The sequence below is a fragment of the Lissotriton helveticus genome, chromosome 4_1 (assembly GCF_964261635.1).
Source record: "Lissotriton helveticus chromosome 4_1, aLisHel1.1, whole genome shotgun sequence".
NCBI lineage: Eukaryota > Metazoa > Chordata > Amphibia > Caudata > Salamandridae > Lissotriton > Lissotriton helveticus.
The window spans coordinates 673,928,750-673,946,173 of record NC_136063.1 but is presented as its reverse complement, the minus strand read 5'-3'; the positions used below and the strand labels follow the sequence as shown (position 1 = coordinate 673,946,173).

At 44.0% G+C, this 17,424-nt stretch overlaps 1 protein-coding gene across 6 annotated transcripts in view; it reads right to left on the bottom strand.

The window, feature by feature from the left end:
- The window catches only part of RB1CC1 (RB1 inducible coiled-coil 1), a 647,143-nt gene that overhangs the window by 304,909 nt on the left and 324,810 nt on the right, over positions 1-17,424 (bottom strand). For all 6 annotated transcript variants that reach the window (XM_078687307.1, XM_078687311.1, XM_078687309.1 and 3 more), the window contains one exon: positions 13,327-13,430. In XM_078687307.1, the coding sequence (XP_078543433.1) occupies positions 13,327-13,430 (104 nt within the window). The remainder of the gene's footprint in view (positions 1-13,326; positions 13,431-17,424) is intronic.

Below are 17,424 nucleotides of genomic sequence, written 5' to 3'. Positions count from 1 at the left end.
CGAAGTGGCAGACTTTGACTTCATCTCAACAGCTTGCGAGGTGTTGAGGGTTTCAGCCTCAAAGGTGGAAATCATTTCAGACTTGATGAGACTTCTATTGCTTTAATGTTTTCTCAGCGCTCTTTGATGTTACCGGAGCATGGTCAGGGTCAGTGCCCTTTGGATTACTCAACGCAGAGCCCATATCTGGATGAGCCTGCCTCAACATTTTTAGCTGCTTAAGCTCTTGCTCTGGGCTACACGCCTGACGGCAGCAGGAGCAGTGTTCTGGCTCCATAGCCAATTGAGTTAGGCCTCAAGACTGACATTAGTACGCCACTGAAGCACAAGACGTCGACTTTGCTTTTCACGCATGCTGTTGCTGTGATGTTTCAACGACTTCTATGATTGCCTCGACGTCAGAGATTTTAGGTGAGAAGGCCTCAGGCTCTTCTTGCTGGAACTGACTGGTTGATGAAGCGGCCTCCTCCTAGAGGTGTGCATCTCAAATGTCTTTGATACAAAGTTATCAGTTGAATTTGTGAGATTTTCGCTCTGCATTTTGTAATGCACTCTGCATCTGTCTCATCTATGTTTTAGAGTCTCTTTACAATGGAACAAGAGGCAAACCTCACAGATGGACTCATTGCTCTCAGGGGAAAGACACAAGCTGCACACTTTGTGTCACTCAGACCACATGTATTTCACATGACATAGAGAACAGACGTGACAAGGGGTTCTTTCCATATTGGAGTCCTTGGTGCATTCTCAAGATCAGTCATGATGTGTTTGACAAAACTGTCAACGTGATGATGTCCCTATCAAGAAGGCTCAACAAAAAACAGTAAAAGGTTTGAAGTCTTTCAATGCAAGTGATTGTCTTTTTAGGTCTCGGCCTGGCAAAAGCAGCGCATGCGCTTTTCTCGCCATGCAGAGGGCTTCTTGGAATTAATATGGATTCCGAAGCCATGTCCCAGCTCCGCCTTAAGATTTCATTCGTGTGCGTCGTTTGGCTTCACAAATTATGCAAAAGGCAGTACAATGATTGAATCAGAGGCATTTCAATCCCTCCTTGTTCCCACCCTGTCACCTTTTGGTACCGCTCACCGGGATTGGATTTTTTACCGGCGGCGTTAGACTATGGCCTTTAATTACTTGGTTAAGCACTATTTGTTTCCCTTTCCCTCTGTCTCTCTCCCCGAGCAGACCTTTCCCTCTGTCTCTCTCAGAGACATAGCTGCTTGTTTTTTTTTGGTTTTCCCTTTTTGGCTTGGAATATGGTGGGTGAAATGGAAACGAAGGAGAAGCCGAAACCGATGTCGGACTATCTGAAGCAGCTGATGAACGACAAGAAGCTCATGAGCAGCCTGACTAACTTCTGCAGGATCCTCAAACACCTGGAGAGGCTGCTAAACGATGGTACAGCCTGGGGAGCGGGCCCCTGGTGTGAGTGAGTGTGTCTGTCTATGCCTTGGTGGAGGGAGCAGGAGAAGCTACCGGCACGCCAGTGCCAGGGGAGCCTCGGGCAAGAGCTGGATGCCCAGGAAGATGGCTACAGAGGCAGCCGCGGCCCCTCCCCCTCGTGCGCTCACAGCCTTGCTGTAACTTGCTTTATCCGATTTCTCCTTCTAAGAGCGAGTGCCCCCAGCTTCTCGCCACGCGTGCCCTTCTCTAGTGATACTGATTACCTTCACATGACTATTTGTAATTGCATACAACTTATTTGATAGCTGATTTTGCCTCGACGTTCAAAATATTTTTTTATTTTAAGAGCTTGTTTTTCTTTTCTTTACTCTTTGTATCAACCACCTGATCCCAGACGGTACTCTACAGTGTCCAGTTTTCCTCCTTTCTCTGCTTTCACAGTCTCTAGCTACCGCTGACTTTTAATGCTATGCCTTGTTGGTTATTTTATTTCACGACACTAGCAATTCTTACCCCATAGCGTGGTATCAGGGAGCTGTGTATGCTTTTTTTGATTTACAGACGTGGGACTTTAAAATCTTTTGAGTGAACGGAGGTCAAGGAAAGTAAAGAACAATCATTTCCTCCTCCCCAGAAGGTTTACAAACTGTTCTCCTGTGTGCATCATCGCCTCCTTTGTTCACACTTTTCCAACATCCCTCCTGTGTCCTGCTTATGGTTATGGGTGATAGGCTCTTGGTAATGGTGTGACGACCCCCCCCCAAAAAAAAAAAACCAGCCAAGTGCGATAACAGACAGTGCCTCTAAATGATGCAGCCAAGGGAGAAGCCGTATTCTTTAACACGGAAATCAGGAGATAACATGTTGGCTTATCTTGTCTTGTTGTATGGGGTTGCGGACTTTTAGGGCGCAGTATTTTCATTCTCCATTGAATCACGGACCCCAACACCCCCGTCTCACCCCCTGTTGACCCGCTGTGTGTATAATGCTGTAACGCTTTGTTCGCCATAAGTTGGCAGGGTATGCTCAGACGTGAGTCCCTTGCTCACTTTGCCAGTGGATTCAAGCAAGCCTGGCTGAAGATGGCTGAAATGCCAGAAACCGGTCCTAGGAAGCTTGTTTCCTTTCCAGGGAAGGCATGGATTGGCAGTTCGGGATGGACTGTTTCCATGACGCATAGGGTCAGACTGATTTGCATATGGCCATGTCTGAACTGGGGTGGCACAGTGGGCTAAAGAACGGTGATGGATTAAACCCAGATCTGTTGACTGGGTGGGAGTGTTTGATTGGTTCAGATGCTCAGACCATCACCACCCCCTTTTGTACCGGTGTGTGCAATGCTGCCAGCTGCGCAGGGAAGCCAGGCCGCCGGAAATGGCCATTTTTGTTGTCCAAACCAGGCACCCTTCCTCTTGCAGGGATCTGGGCTACTAATCTCGCTAGAGGAGGTGGAGGCATTCACAAGCACATAAAGGCTAAAAGTAAACATAAACCAAAGGTTGTCGATAAACAGGGGGTCATTGGAATGCCTGGGTGGCGGCCGGAATCCTACGCCCTCATGGATGGTGCTGTACTCGCAGTGCGAAAGAGGAACCATTTTTTCAGTCACTCGACATTGACGAGCAAGTTAGGCTGTCTTTCCATGAGACAGGCGGAGAGACTTGCTACCCCTCCAAGACATGGTTCTTAGTAAAAAGCCTAGACTCTACATAATTCAGTGTTCAGTATTTAATTGTTTCTCTTAAAATGCATGTTTGCCCAGTTGTGACCGGTGGCCCATAATAATGACCTGTGTCACATTTTGGAAAACTTGTTGGTGGAGGGAGACTTTGCCTGCCCCTCCTAGGCCTCAGCTGCTGCCTGCCCATCTCTGCCTCCTGTTTCTCTTGGTGCAAGGCGGAGCTCTGGGGAGACACAAAAAAATGTACGCAATGTGTAAAAAATACTGCTCCTGGGAGTGTCTGCTTCACTTTCTCGGAGCTTGAGCTGGGCACTAAGGGGCGCCCGACAGCCCTGTGTGAGCTCCCAGCTGTCCCTACACCTCAGCCCATGAAGCCTGCAAAGAAGCCCAGAAATCTGCAACTTCATGTATGTTCTCGCCCTCCCAGTGCTTTGCCATCTGGGAAAAGAACTTGGTCTTTAGTTGTGTACAAACGAGTGCTGCCCCTCTTCCAAGTTGTCGTCTTGTGGGCAAAATGTACCACCCGTACAAGTAAACAACTTCATTCGTAGCCTCTTATAGCTCTACCGACTCTTATTTGGCCGTCGATCTTTGTCATGTAAAAGCCATCTGTTAGATATATCATTTACTCGTCTCCAATGCCATTGTTGATAAACAGCACGCCCTGTTTCTGATAAAGTGCAAGAGGCTCATTGAGTCTTAATATTCAGTTGTAGTCTTGTTGTGACGTGAATTTTATATACGTTTCTCCTTCCAGCAAGGAACTAATTTTGACAACGCCCGTAGATTTCTGCATGGATAGTTTTAGCTGCTTCTAGACTTGCTGTGCTCATCGAGGCACCATGTAGTGTACCCTTTTTGGATGTGTATGTATATTGATGGTCGACTAAATAGAACGCACCTTTATGCCCTCAGACCTCTATAGATAAAAATTTGCCCCCTCACAGCCCCCATTTACATTTAGACAAGAGCTAACTTATGTTTACAGAGATGCAAGGCACCCGAACGCACTCGGTCAATTTTAATCTCAGTTGTATTTTTGTTTTAAATCCGAGCAGAGACCCCCTCCAAGCGACACCTAGGGGAAGGGGCAGGAGCGCCTTTGTTTCTCCAGTTCTTTTAGGCTTGGGATTTTTTTCCAACTATTCCATCTAATGGCAGCATTCCAGTGGTATGTATCTGGTCTTAAACATGAGGGCAGCAGAGCACAGCACCTCAAGCACTTATTTGCATCCTATCCTAGTTTTTACCATAATCCTTTCTGCTATGCGTTTCATTGGGCTGACTGGGATTTCGACAGTTGTCCTGGTTTCTCTTCCAAAACTCCTCATTGTTTAACTTTATAACTCAAGAGCGGTGCTACAGCGGTAGTGTTGCTTCAGAATCTACCACAACCAAAATGCATTTTATTAAATGTAAATATACTGAACTAGGCAGTGAAGGGGTTAGTCAGCCACTTTATAGTTTCTGTAATTGTTATCTGTTAAAGTAAGACAAACAGAACAGATAACTAAATGCCACAACTTTTTCCGTCCTGTGCTTTCCTCTTGCAAAACGTTATTTTCCAGTACATTAGCTCACTTGTTTCTAAAAAAAAAAAGACTTCAAGTCCCAAGAAGCAGTGTTTTGCTTGATGAAAGTCATGGCTGAACACCCAGCATCCCGGTGATAGGGAGTGACTGTAACGCGAGACACGACGACTGTGATTGGCAGCCTGTAGTATCTTTGCAGTGAAATGTTACAAAGATCCCACATTCAGTTCTGGAAATGTAATTATCCATTTCCACAGCTCGGGAGAAGCCACTGCGATAGCGCTGCACGGGGTGAAGGTCGTGGAGGAGCAGAGTCAAATTGACCGTTGCCCTTTATCTTAAAAGCGTAACTGTGATGCAGATACACACGTTTTCATACCTGTGTCACACAGCAGAAAAGACATAAATGCATAAGAACAATAGCTACTTACCTGTAATCTGTGGTTCTCCAGTATTGGTATCTTTCATAGATTCACATGCATGAATCATTCCCCGTCGGAGTGGGAGTCCCACGGTACATAGAAAAAAGAATAATTATGCCATAAATATCCCCAACATGGGTAACATAGAACCAGGAAGTAAAATAGCCAGAAGCTAAAAGGAACAAACTTCCACATTTATTACTTATCCAAGTCATTATATACAGTCCAAACTGAAGCCAATCAGGCAACAGCACTCTCCCGAATGTTCTCCCTAGAGGTTCAGGCTCTCTATATTTTCTAGCACAATAGTGAACACAGTGAAAAAGAGCATAAACGAGCCTCTGAGGGCAGGTGGGTGGGTTGCATGTGAATCTATGAAAGATACCAATACTGGAGAACCACAGATTACAGGTAAGTAACTATTGATCTTCTCCAGTATTGGGGTATCTTTCATAAATTCACGTGCCTGAATCAGAGTAGACAGCAGTATATCCACAATAATGCTTGTTAGATCCTAATTGTAACAACCATATGTACCAGAGGCATTATGCAATAACACACAAAGGATCTAAAACGTATCTATATATATAAAAATGCATATATAAGGCAATGTTTATGTAACTAAACAAGAATAGCAGATATGCGTTTGAGAAACAGTAAAGAGGAGGAGGGAAGAACAGAGGCTCACCTTATTTAAAAAGATTACGGAGAACCGCTTGTCCCACAGATGCATCTGCATTACTGGCAGCTTCCAAACAGTAGTGCTTGGTAAAAGTGTGCCTGCTGTACCATGTTGCAGCTCTGCAGATTTGATGAAGATGCACACCAGCAAAAAGAGTAGTAGAAGAGGAGATTGCTATAGTAAAATGTGCTCTTGGAGTTGTTTGCAATGGTCTTCCTGCTTGCTGATGACAGAAACAAATTGCAGAAGAAATCAAAAGAGCTATGGGGTCTGATTGGATATTGAGTGTCCTTGCCGTATCCTACCGTAGGCCACAAATGGCTGGTCAGATTTACGGATTGAAGAAGTCCATTGTAAATAGAACTTTAGACATCTCTTGATGTCAAGGGTATGCAAAGTCTTTTCCGCAGGTGATTGAGGAAGAAAGTTTTTTAAATTATCGGTTTGTTTAGATGGAAGTCCGAAGGTACTTTAGGCATAAAACTGGGGTTAGTGCGTAGCACTTCTGAATTTGAAGTGAATTGAAGGAAAGGTGGATTAATAGGGAAGGCTTGAATGTCACTAACCCGCCTAGTTGATGTTAAAGCTAATAGCAGAGACACTTTCCAAGACAAGAATTTCAAATCCACTCTATGGATAGGTTTGAAGGGGTGTCACATAAGTTGCGCAAGCACCACGTTAAGATGCCAGGATGGAGGTGGGCGGCGGATGGGAGGAAACATTCGAAACAATCCTTTGAAGAACTGCTGAATGATCCTGGCTGAGTACAGAGAGTTGGAACCATCTTGTCGAAAACTTGAAACAGCTGCTAAAAATACCTTAAGAGTAGAATGGGAAAAGCATGATTTTGCCAAGTGTAAAAAGAATGGTAGAATCTGTTCCGGTTTTACATGGATTGGATGGATACTGGCAGCTTGACACGACATGCAAAATCTTTTCCAATTAAGTCTGTACGTCTTAACCCCTTCGGTGCTCATGACGGAGTGGTTCCGTCATGAGCGCCGTTTGAGCTGTGCTAATGACGGAACCACTCCGTCATGGCCCCGCCCGCTCAATAGAACCTTCAGCACAGCGCGAAAATTCGCGCCGCGCTGAAGAGGTTAATAGTAGAAGGCGCACTGGCATTGGCTAAGACTTCTTTACAGTCTGCAGGAATATTCAAATGAGCAAATTCAAGGTGTTCAGGCGCCAGGCCGCTAATTTCAGAGATGCAGGGTCCGGATGGCAGATCTGTCCATTCTGGATGGACAGCAGTTGCTATTGGTTGAAACTGAATGGGATCGCACTCGAAGAGAAGGAGGAGTTCGGTAAACCAGAACTGGCGAGGCCACCTGGGAGCAATGAGTATTAGGCGACAAGGTTCTCTCTTCATTTTCCGGAGAACCCTGGGAACCAACGGTATCAGAGGAAAGGCGTAAGTATAGATCTGCAACCAATTCCTCGAAAACGCATTCCTGCGTGACTCCCTGTGGGGAAGCCAACTTGCGAAGAATGGGCATTTGCGGTTCTGACTGGTCGCAAACAGATCTAGATCGGGACGACCCCACTCCTGAAAAATTCGATCCCACGTTGGTTGATGAAGCTCCTACTCATGTTTGGACACTGTTGACCTGCTGAGGGAATCTGCCAGGACATTGGAAACTCCCAGAACATTAACCGCTGACAGTGGTATCGCCCAATCCCAAATTTGTTGGGCTTGTTGAGATAGCAGGGCGGACCTTGTCCCTCCTTGTTTGTTCAAGTAGTGCATACTTGTTGTGTTGTCCATCGGGATTAATACTGATGCTCCCAGAATGACGGTGCAAAAAGAATTTAGGGCCAGGAAGATGGCCAGCAATTCTAGGAGGTTGATATGCCATATCCGCTGCTGGACGTTCCACTTGCCGCTGACCGTCAGCCCTTGAAGGTCTGCTCCCCACCCTTCGAGGGATGCATCTGTGGTGCTGGTGAAACTTGGAGCTTCCACTAGGAATGGGCACCCTTTTTCCACGTACTGTTTGCGAGTCCACCAGAGTAAGGCTTCTCGCATCCGAGGAGTGATGCGAATAACATTGTCGAAGGACCCCGAAACCTGCAACCATTGATTGTTGAGCTCTTCTTGCAGGGGTCTCATTCTGAGACGGCAGCTGGGCACTAAAGGAATGCAGGACGAAATCATCACCAGAAATGACTTTAACTGCCGGACTGAAGGGCACCTTTTTTATTGCAACAGGGGGGCAAGTCTGCAGATTTTTTGTTGCCTGTTGTTTGAGACAAATGCTTGTGTCAGTTGAGTTTCTAACGTGGCTCCCAAGAACGCTTTTCTTTGTGAGGAGACGAGATGAGACTTGTCGAGATTGACGGAGAGACCCAGAGATTGGAAGAGGGACCAACATCTCTGAATGTGGGCGTTTGCGACTGTGAAAATCAAGGCAGTCATCTAGATACGGAAACATTTGGATCTCCTCCAGACGGGTGCAGCCACCGGTGCTAGGACCTTGGTAAACACACGGGGTGCGGAACGTAGTCCGAAAGGAAGGACTTTGAACAGGAAGTGCCTGCCAGCCACTCTGAACTGCAAGAATTTTCTGTGTCTGGGCAGAACTGCTACGTGGAAATACACGTCCTGGAGGTCGAGGGTGGCCATGTGATCCCCGCAGAAAGAAGTTGTAGGATTTCTTGAAGCATTAACATCCGGAAGGATAACTTTATAGAGTATTTGTTGAGGGAGAGAAGATCCAGAATGGGGCGCCATTCCTGACAAATCTTGAATAAAACCCGGTTCCTCTTTGCAAATGAGCGACCATCTCGATCGCTCACTTTTGTAGCATCAAATGTATTTGGGGGAAAAAGCTCTTTAAGATGAGCTGGAGGTGGGCCTCTGGGAGGAGAGTTTGGAGGAATCTTTATGAACTCTAGAACATTGCCTCTGGCCACAATGTCCAGGACCCACTTGTCTGATGTTATAGCGGACCAGCTTGAGTAAAATTGGGAGATTCGTCCTCCAACTTTTAGAGGGGTTGGCGGTAGAATAGGTGGCAGGTGGCGGTTGTCACTGTTTTTTAGATGCATCTTGTCTGCGATATGAGGCTTTTCTCTTATTCTGTAAATAGGAGGTATTTTGTTGTCCATAAGACAGTTGGCGTTGGGACTGGTATCGTTGGTTACTTTGAAGGGACTGGTATGACCTTTGTTTGTTATATACTCCTCGACTAGAAAAGGATCCATGGCCTTTAGCACCACAAAAGGGCTGCTTCCGAAACTGGAGATTACCAAGAGATCTTGCTGTCTCAGTATCTTTCTTAATGGCCTGAAGGGCCTCATCCACATGTTGGCCAAACAGTGATTCACCATCAAACAGCATGTCAATTATCTTTGCCTGAACCTCCTGGTGAAAAGATGTTAATTTTAGCCAGTCTTGCAGCCGTAGAACTGCGGCCCCTGCTACTTGTCTAAATCCTGTAGATGTGACATCCAGATTTCAGCAGAGATACGCTCTCCTTCTTGCAGGATCATTAACGCTTCCGATTTAGATGGTTCTGGCAACATGTCGATGTAGGGAGAGATGTCTGACCACATCTGTCTGTGGTACTGGCCTAAAATGGCCAGTGAATTTGCAACACGGACGGTTGTCGCTGCCAAGGTGGAAACCTTTCTTCCTATAGTGTCCAATCGTCTGCCATCCTGATCCCGAGGAGCTGCGACCGGAGAGGAGGGGTTTCTAGCTCTTCATTGCGTCGCTTGCGCAATAATAGAGTCAGCTTTTGGTTGACCTATGAAGCATGTACGCAAATTATCTGGTTTCTCATATTTTTTGTCAAGGCGAGGCAGGACCGCAGGCACAGAGGCAGGAGCTTTCATAACCTTCAATCCCTCTTTCCAAATGAAGTCAATGATTGGGATAGTGCGTATATAGGAAACATTCATCCTTTTTTGTTTCCATAGGCAGGAGGAACCTTTGTGTTGCCCTTTCCAAAAGAAGATCAAAACCTCCGATGTCAACTGGAGAGGAATCGATGGGAGCTAGAGTTGAAGGAGACAGAGTTTGTATTTGGTAATCCTCCCACTCCGTAAGAAGCGAGCTGCCATCCAGTTCTCCTTCCTCCCTATCGTCGTCCGAGGTGTGAGCACCACGGGAATGATGAGAAGGCACTATAGAAGGTGGCCGGGATGACCTCAATGCAGAAAAAGAAGTTTGAGGCACAGGTGTCGGTGGAACGGACGAAGGCGATTCAGATGGAGGGAAACAGCGATAATAATCATTCAACATGAATTGAAGATTGTTTAATAGATCCAAAGGCATCTGTGCCATAGGGATCGCATCTGGAGCTGGACCTACAGTCTCTAGGGAAGGATTATCATCCTGATACTCCTCGTGATATTTGATGAGCAATTCTGAAGGGCAGTGCGAAATCTGTCATCCTCTTCGGACTCATCATCATCATCCCCATAGTCTAGTAATTGTTCAGGTAACTGCAGAGGTACCTTAGTAGGGGAATATGCAGTGGAGAGAGGGCTTCCAATAAAGAACCACGTCTGTGCAGCAAGGAAGATGCTGTTGTCAATGGTAGCAATTGCATAGATGTCATAGACGGTGCAGAGGGTGTCGTGGCCGTAGACGCTGACCAAACCTGAAACTCTGTGCAAGAAGACAACTGTAGCGTCGACAAGGGAGCCGTCGACGGAGTCATCGTCGATGAAACGGGTGTCAATGGAGTAACCGATGACGAGGCGGCCGTCGACGACGAGGCAGTCTTCGACGACGAGGCAGACTTCGACGACGAGGCAGACTTCGACGACGAAGCGGCCGTCGACGAAATAATCGTCGATGAGATCTTCCTAATCTTCGTCGAAGGGGGGGGGTCGACAATAGATTTAATTTTCTTCGTCGACAAGATCGACCTCACAGAGATGGAAACCAGCGTCGACGGTGATGATGCCGACGATATGATCATCTCTGGTCTCGGCGACGAGAAGGTGGCAGTCCACATCGTTGCAGCGTCGACTGTGTGTTTCGTCGATGAAGGAGTCGTGGTCGATGGAACTTTTCTCTGAGGTAAATCCTTCTCAGAAAGTCTTTTTGAAGCCAGAGACTTTGCAGTTTTCTCGGGGGCCTAGAAGGCAGAGGCTTACTCTTAGAAGGTGGAGGAGCCTTTTTTGAGGTGGCAGGTAATTCAGCACCTTTAGAGGTTTGCTTTTTTCTCGACACCTTAGCCCCAGGAGGAGACAAATCCTCCTCAGCAACCCTCATAGTTGAGCCAGAGGCAACACCTCCCACATCAGATAAGGGGTTGTCTTGATCTTTAATCTTCTGTAACCACAGAAGTAGACGTCCTTCTCTGTCTCTGAGAGTCTTTTGAGGCAAGGTCCTACAGGTCTTGCAGTATCTCACCTGGTGATCAGGATGCAGGCAAAAAATGTACTTCTTGTGGGGGTCCTCAGAAAACAGCCGGAGCTTCCCACAAGACTGAAGAAATAGAAGAGTACTGAGCAGAGCTCAGGGAAACTCCCTTCACATGACGTGCAGTAGAAAATCTGAGAGCCTGAGTCTCTGGTGAGAACATTCTGGATGGAGCTGTCGCCTGATTGGCTGCAATTTGGACTGTATATAATGACTTGGATAGGTCATAAATGTGGAAGTTTTTTCTTTTTAGCTTCTGACTATTTTACTTCTTGGTTCTATGTTACCCATGTTAGGGTTATTTATGGCATAATTATTGTTTTTCTATGTACCGTGGGACTCCCACTCCGACGACAGGGAAAGATTCAAGCATGTGAATCTATGCAAAATACCGCAATACTGGAGAAAGATAGTTTAGTAATTAAGGTGCTGGAGCTTAAACTGCCAGCCTCATGTAATTAATAGTAGCCCTAAAAAACAAGCATTAAAAATGCAATAGGTCTCATTAAGTCAAAGCCATTTGCTTTTCTATACAATACCATTAGCAAAGCAAATAGCTTTAACTTAATCAAAGGCGAGACCTATTGCATTTTCAATGCTTGTTTCTATTATGCTGCTGACCCTAAAAAGAAGAGCCATTAAACCATGTTTTCATTTTTTGATCCTATGACTCTGCAACAGCTTCCAGAGCTTCTGAGAATAATGGCAGAAAAAAATCAATCTAAGATGGATCAGTTATGCTGATGCATTCTGAGGAAAGGGAGGAGTCGCAACAGGTCTTGTGACTCAAACTTCTTCAAAGAAAAACAAAATGCAAACATCTGACCGAACATTAGATGGCAGAAGTTTGCAGAGAATGTGTATATAGTGCCGCACATGAGGCTATTATATATTTATAGTATCAGACATCCAATACCAAAGCCAAAGCTCAGAGGAAAATTCTGGATAGCTTTAAAAAAGATACCTTGAGGTATAATTGAGTATCATCTGCTTTTGGATGAATGGTCACACTGGAATGCTTAGAACAAGTAACAAACAGTAGGGATTAATGTGGTCCACTGATGAGATCTTTTTTCTGGTAAAAGTTTGTTGTATCCATCCACTCAACAGATACAGGAGCATCACTTGTTTATTTATTGTATGCTTGTAAATATCAACAAAGAGAAAATGAAAAGGGGAAAAAATGAGCAATTCGCACAAATAATTTACTGATGGATAGAAGCTCAAAAAACCTCCCTGCATTTCAAAATAAGACAAGATCAAAAGAGTTGTTTTGTTGTGCAAGCATTATCAGTCCAGTATAAGCACTGCTAATAAGCAATTCCATTCCATTAGGAAAGGAGGGGAAGGAGTGAGAGTGAGTGAGGAGAAAAAGGGGTGATTAGGAGACAATAGCCATTAAATTGGGTAATATTAACACCTATTAGCAATCTTACCAGAAGGCAATAGTATCAATTCATATAATAATTACTATTTTAAAAACCATATATAGGATTGGGACACTAATAATTACTATTTTAAAAACCATATATAGGATTGGGACACTATAGTCTTCATTGAATACAATGAAGAATATGCACTTGGGAAGATCATCTGATATGCAGCAAGAATCTAGTCTCACTTTTGGAACTAAAGTAAACTGGAAATAAAACGATTTCAAGTCACCATAACGATTATAATGTCAAGGGCCTTGGTTGGAACAAAACTTCCAAATAACTATGTTTAAGCCACACCGACTACAATAAAAATTGGAGTTGGCATTAATTATTATTAATCAAATGTTTTCTGTCCAACTTTACATGACGCAACTTTAAATAGGATTGTATTGCAATATTTTCTTTAAAAGCATTTATATACAAAATCCATATAATTATTAGCAACATTGTTATATGGTGACAACCTGAATAAAAGTGTGGTTCACAAATTATTATCAACGTGCATTTGATTAGCTCAATTAATCAATCCAATTTGAAAAAACACTAGCAAACATTTTTGAGGAAATTAAACAGTGTACCCATTGTCAACAATTATTGAACCTGCACAAAAATTAAATGTAATTTAACTCCTATTTCTGGAAAAAAAGAACGGTATCTGTGATGAGAAATATCTTGAACAGTTTATTTTGATTAGGTCAATTAAAAACTATTTCTCTTTTTATCACTGGATGCAAATAAAAAGGCAGAAAAACTCCTGCAATCTTTTAATTGAAATAATATCAAATTTACCTGAGGAATAGCTGCACTTCTGGAGGACAAAGAGACTGCAGAAACTGCAAGTCTGCTAACGAGATATCTGGAAGCTCACTGTCAAACTTTCGAGGCTTTCGAGTCTGTGTAAATGAGAAAGAATTTTAATTTACACATTGATTCAGCAATTACTACTGACAGCATTACTTAAAGATGGTAAAAATGTAAAATGAGGCTTTGCATCAGTCATAGGGTACTCCAAACTGATACCAACGACCGGCTCCTTTAAATGATTTACTGGTTTGAACCAAGTGAATATGGAAAACTTTACTTACCTAAAACAACGGATGTGCACCCTGTAGTGCTGTAGATTCACATGTTGGGCACACTACTATCTTCTGTTTTAGGGCTCTGAGTTTTTTTCTTTTTTTCGGAAGGGGAGGGGAATTTCAGTTTAAAGAAGATTAGTGGCAACAGCCCTCAAAACCACAATGCACCAGGACACAGACCCACCTCAATATTACAGGCTGCAAAGTTACAAGAACGTTTGAATCAAGTGCAGCTGTAGATCATAGGCTGTGCATAGACTGAAAAGCAGTACACAAATTACTCCAGCAGTGGCTTGTGAGCAGCTGTGGAAGATGTGTAGAACAATGTTAAAGTACTTTTTTCTCAACTAGTAGTTCCTGATCAGTGTAAGTATCCCCACAGTAGCGCTTAGAAAATGTATAGCCTAGTCTGCCATTTGAGTTTTAACTAAGAGCGTCATTGTGGAGCCATTTGTGTGCATAAAATGTTTCACTGCTATTGTATACAGCAAGTATCTGGTTAAAGCTAAACGTATCTAACAATCCTCCTTGTTGCACCTGCCTTTAAGATGGAGCTGTCAATATAGGGCTGTGCAAAAGCAACAAAAAACTGTTTAGTTATCTAATGGATCGAGTACAGTCAAGGTAGTACATGATGGCCACACAGACTGATGACATGTGTGCAACTTTTTCTGCTTGAGACTGAGTCTGTGGTAGTTCAATGAAGTAACAAAAATGTGGAACTACTGTGGGTAGCACAACACTGTCCTTATGTAACTGTACAAAGGATTCATCAACTGGCTAATTCTGAAGCCCACTAAGTCGTCTTAGTGGTAATTACTACAAGAAATTCTACCTTAAAGACCAACTGTAGCGGACACGATTGCAGAGGCCCAAAGCGTGCCGCCATTAAACTAGTGAGGACAATGTTAAGGTCCTGAGAAGGAACAAGTGACTGTCTAGAAAGGATGACAGTTTTAAGACCTTCCATAAAGACCTTAATGTCTTAGATTTTAAAAAAAGATTGTTGTTCTCCATTTTGGTGGAAATATTTGCTGCTAAATAAACCTGAATAGAAATGTTGTCAAATCCTGCTCTTTTTAGGTGTAACAGATAGCATAACAAGGTGCAATTAAGGCATCAATATAATGATTTTGACAGTGGACAAAGAGATTTCATTTTTCTGATCAACCTGTTTAAGTAATAGGCTTTCTAGCTTATTTTATGATTTGCAAAGTGTAGTCAGGATGAGTTTAAAAAAAAACACATTTTAGGACCTCAGTTGCACAAGGTTGAGTGCCATAAGGAAGTCTATACAAAGATCAAGTGTTTTCTTGTGGACGAATGGACATCTCTAAGAACAGACAGTGCAAAGGTTGAGTGTGCATATTTTCTGCACAACATAAGGAATCAGCGGTATTCAGGAAAAAGCACAAGCAAATATCCCTGATTAACTCATCCAAAGGCCACTGCACAGAGACCTTGGTAGTGGGTACCTAGCTGCAAAGATTTGGCATTTTATGTTCAAGTGAGTGGCAAGCAGACCCACCTTTGGGGCCTTCCTACCTTAGAATAGGTTTAGAACATGAGAGTTGATGTCCCACTCTTAAGTTTCCTGATGCGCCCTACTCAGCAGATCAGCTATGTTGTTATCCATCACTGGGAGATTCTGTACTAGTAAGTGTATATGATCACCCAGTGTTGAATCTAGCTATCCTGGAAAGTTGTGGAGTATGTGTATGTGCTCCCTCACCCCTTGTTTTTGTAGATAGTACATGGTAGAGATGTCTTTATAAACCAGTACCACTTTGTAGCTAAGTGTTGTTTAGAACGCTTGAAGGGCTAATCGTACAGTCGTAAGCTCCAGCACGCTCATTTAGTGGAATTCTTCTTGAGGGTACCATTGACCTCATTACAATGAGGGCATCCATAGGCGCTCCTGAACCTGTCACAAACATGTCTGTGGTGATGGTCACTTGCCAGGAATTATCGAGAGATGATCTGTCCAGTATCAACTTCTAATTGTTCCACTGTTGTCCTCTGTAGGAAACTGGAATTGTGTTGCACTTGCCCCCACCTTTCTGCCCCATTGTTTACTAAACCATGCCTGTTTCCGACACTGACAGAGCACTAAGGCCTGCTATCCAGACATTTGTGCTAGTGCACTGTCCCATAAAACAAGTTAAAGTCTAATTGTAACCCAATTGGCAATGACTATCGCACACCAATAAGTCCCTAGTATATGTTACCTCCTGGTACCTAGGCCATGGGTACTAAAGAGGGTCCCTAAGGCCTACAGCACGCCGCATGCCTCCCTAAGGGACCTACACACAAATTACAAGTAGACCGCCATTGCAGGCTGCGTGAAATGTTGCAAACTATTCTGAAAACATGACATGGCACACTCACCCTGTGCCAATGCTAAGTGCTCTGCATGTACTATATGCAAGTCAGCCCTACAGCAGGCCTTGGAGTCCCAAGGCAGGATGCATTATAGTAAATGTGAGGACATATCCGCAAGAGCAGATATGCCCCCATGGTGTATCGTTCTATTACTAGATATTGCAAGTGCTCAAGGAAGCCATCTTAAGACATGTACTGGGCACTGGTCAGCACAAGTTACCCAGCTACATGACGACTTCACTGAAAGTTCTGGTGTTTGGACTCAAACACCTTGTCTTAATAAATCTGTATTGATGCTAGTACTAAATGTATTATGACATGCGCCCAGAGAACACCTGAGAGGTGCCTCCTGCAACCTACTAGTCCTCTAATATGCTGGCTGACTACTATTGTTTAGCTTGCCAAAACAAACGAGTTTGTGACCCCGAGTAGGAGAGAGCTCACGCTCTCAGAGGTAAAAAACAATGCCTGCTCTGGAGGAAGGTGTTCATACCTCCTGCAGCAGGATGGCTGGTGAGATTTAGCATATCAAAGCCACCTTTCAAATGTGACCCCGGCTTCCCCTAGACCTTGGAAAATGTCACGCCCATTTGGCACCAGGACAGGAGGGAAATTAGCTATAACTCACATAATGAGAAGGACACAAAATTAGATTAAACTACACATCCACAAGGGAGGAGACCTTGAAAAGGGTGGAAAAAAACAAAAGATAGGGCACATTTGTTTCCTGGCCACAAATAACCAAACTAATTGGCAACCCTTGAGTCAATTAGGGAAAACAGAATGGATGTTTAAGATTGCCTTCACCCACTAGATAGTGGCATGCTTCTTCCTAGGGCCGCTGACACGCCCTGGCACAATCCAATGCTCAAGGTGGAGTGCTACTATTTATGTAAAAGGATTGCGAAACAAAATTATTTCAAATTAGGGATCCGAAGTGCAGAGAACAAATAAAGTTAAACTGACTAAGGGGACACCCGCCAATATATTTATTATGGGTCCCTCTTAGTAGGGTTGAAAACTCATTCTAAATGGGTATATGTGAGAACCTAAGAATCCATTACCCTGTCTGCTTGTACCAACATGTTTCAGCATCTTGTAACGCCCCACAGGGTTGAAGGACTTCCTCACGATACAGATCCCTTAAGCTTCGTAATACTTCCCCCTAGTAGGTATATATTAGGGAGGGTGTCTGTGGCCTGGTTAGCAAGCTACAGTGCACTTTAAGATCCTAAAACTAGCATCTAGTAGTCGAAATTGGGGCCAAAAGGGAGGGATACCTGCAAAAACACATGTTTTCTTACAACACCTACCGCAAATTTAAGGAACCTGCCTGATGTTGTGGAATTTGAAATGGGAATCCTTTAAGCAGAGTATAGCCATATAGTCTCCCTGAGGTAACAGAGGGATGACTTCTGACAAGGTG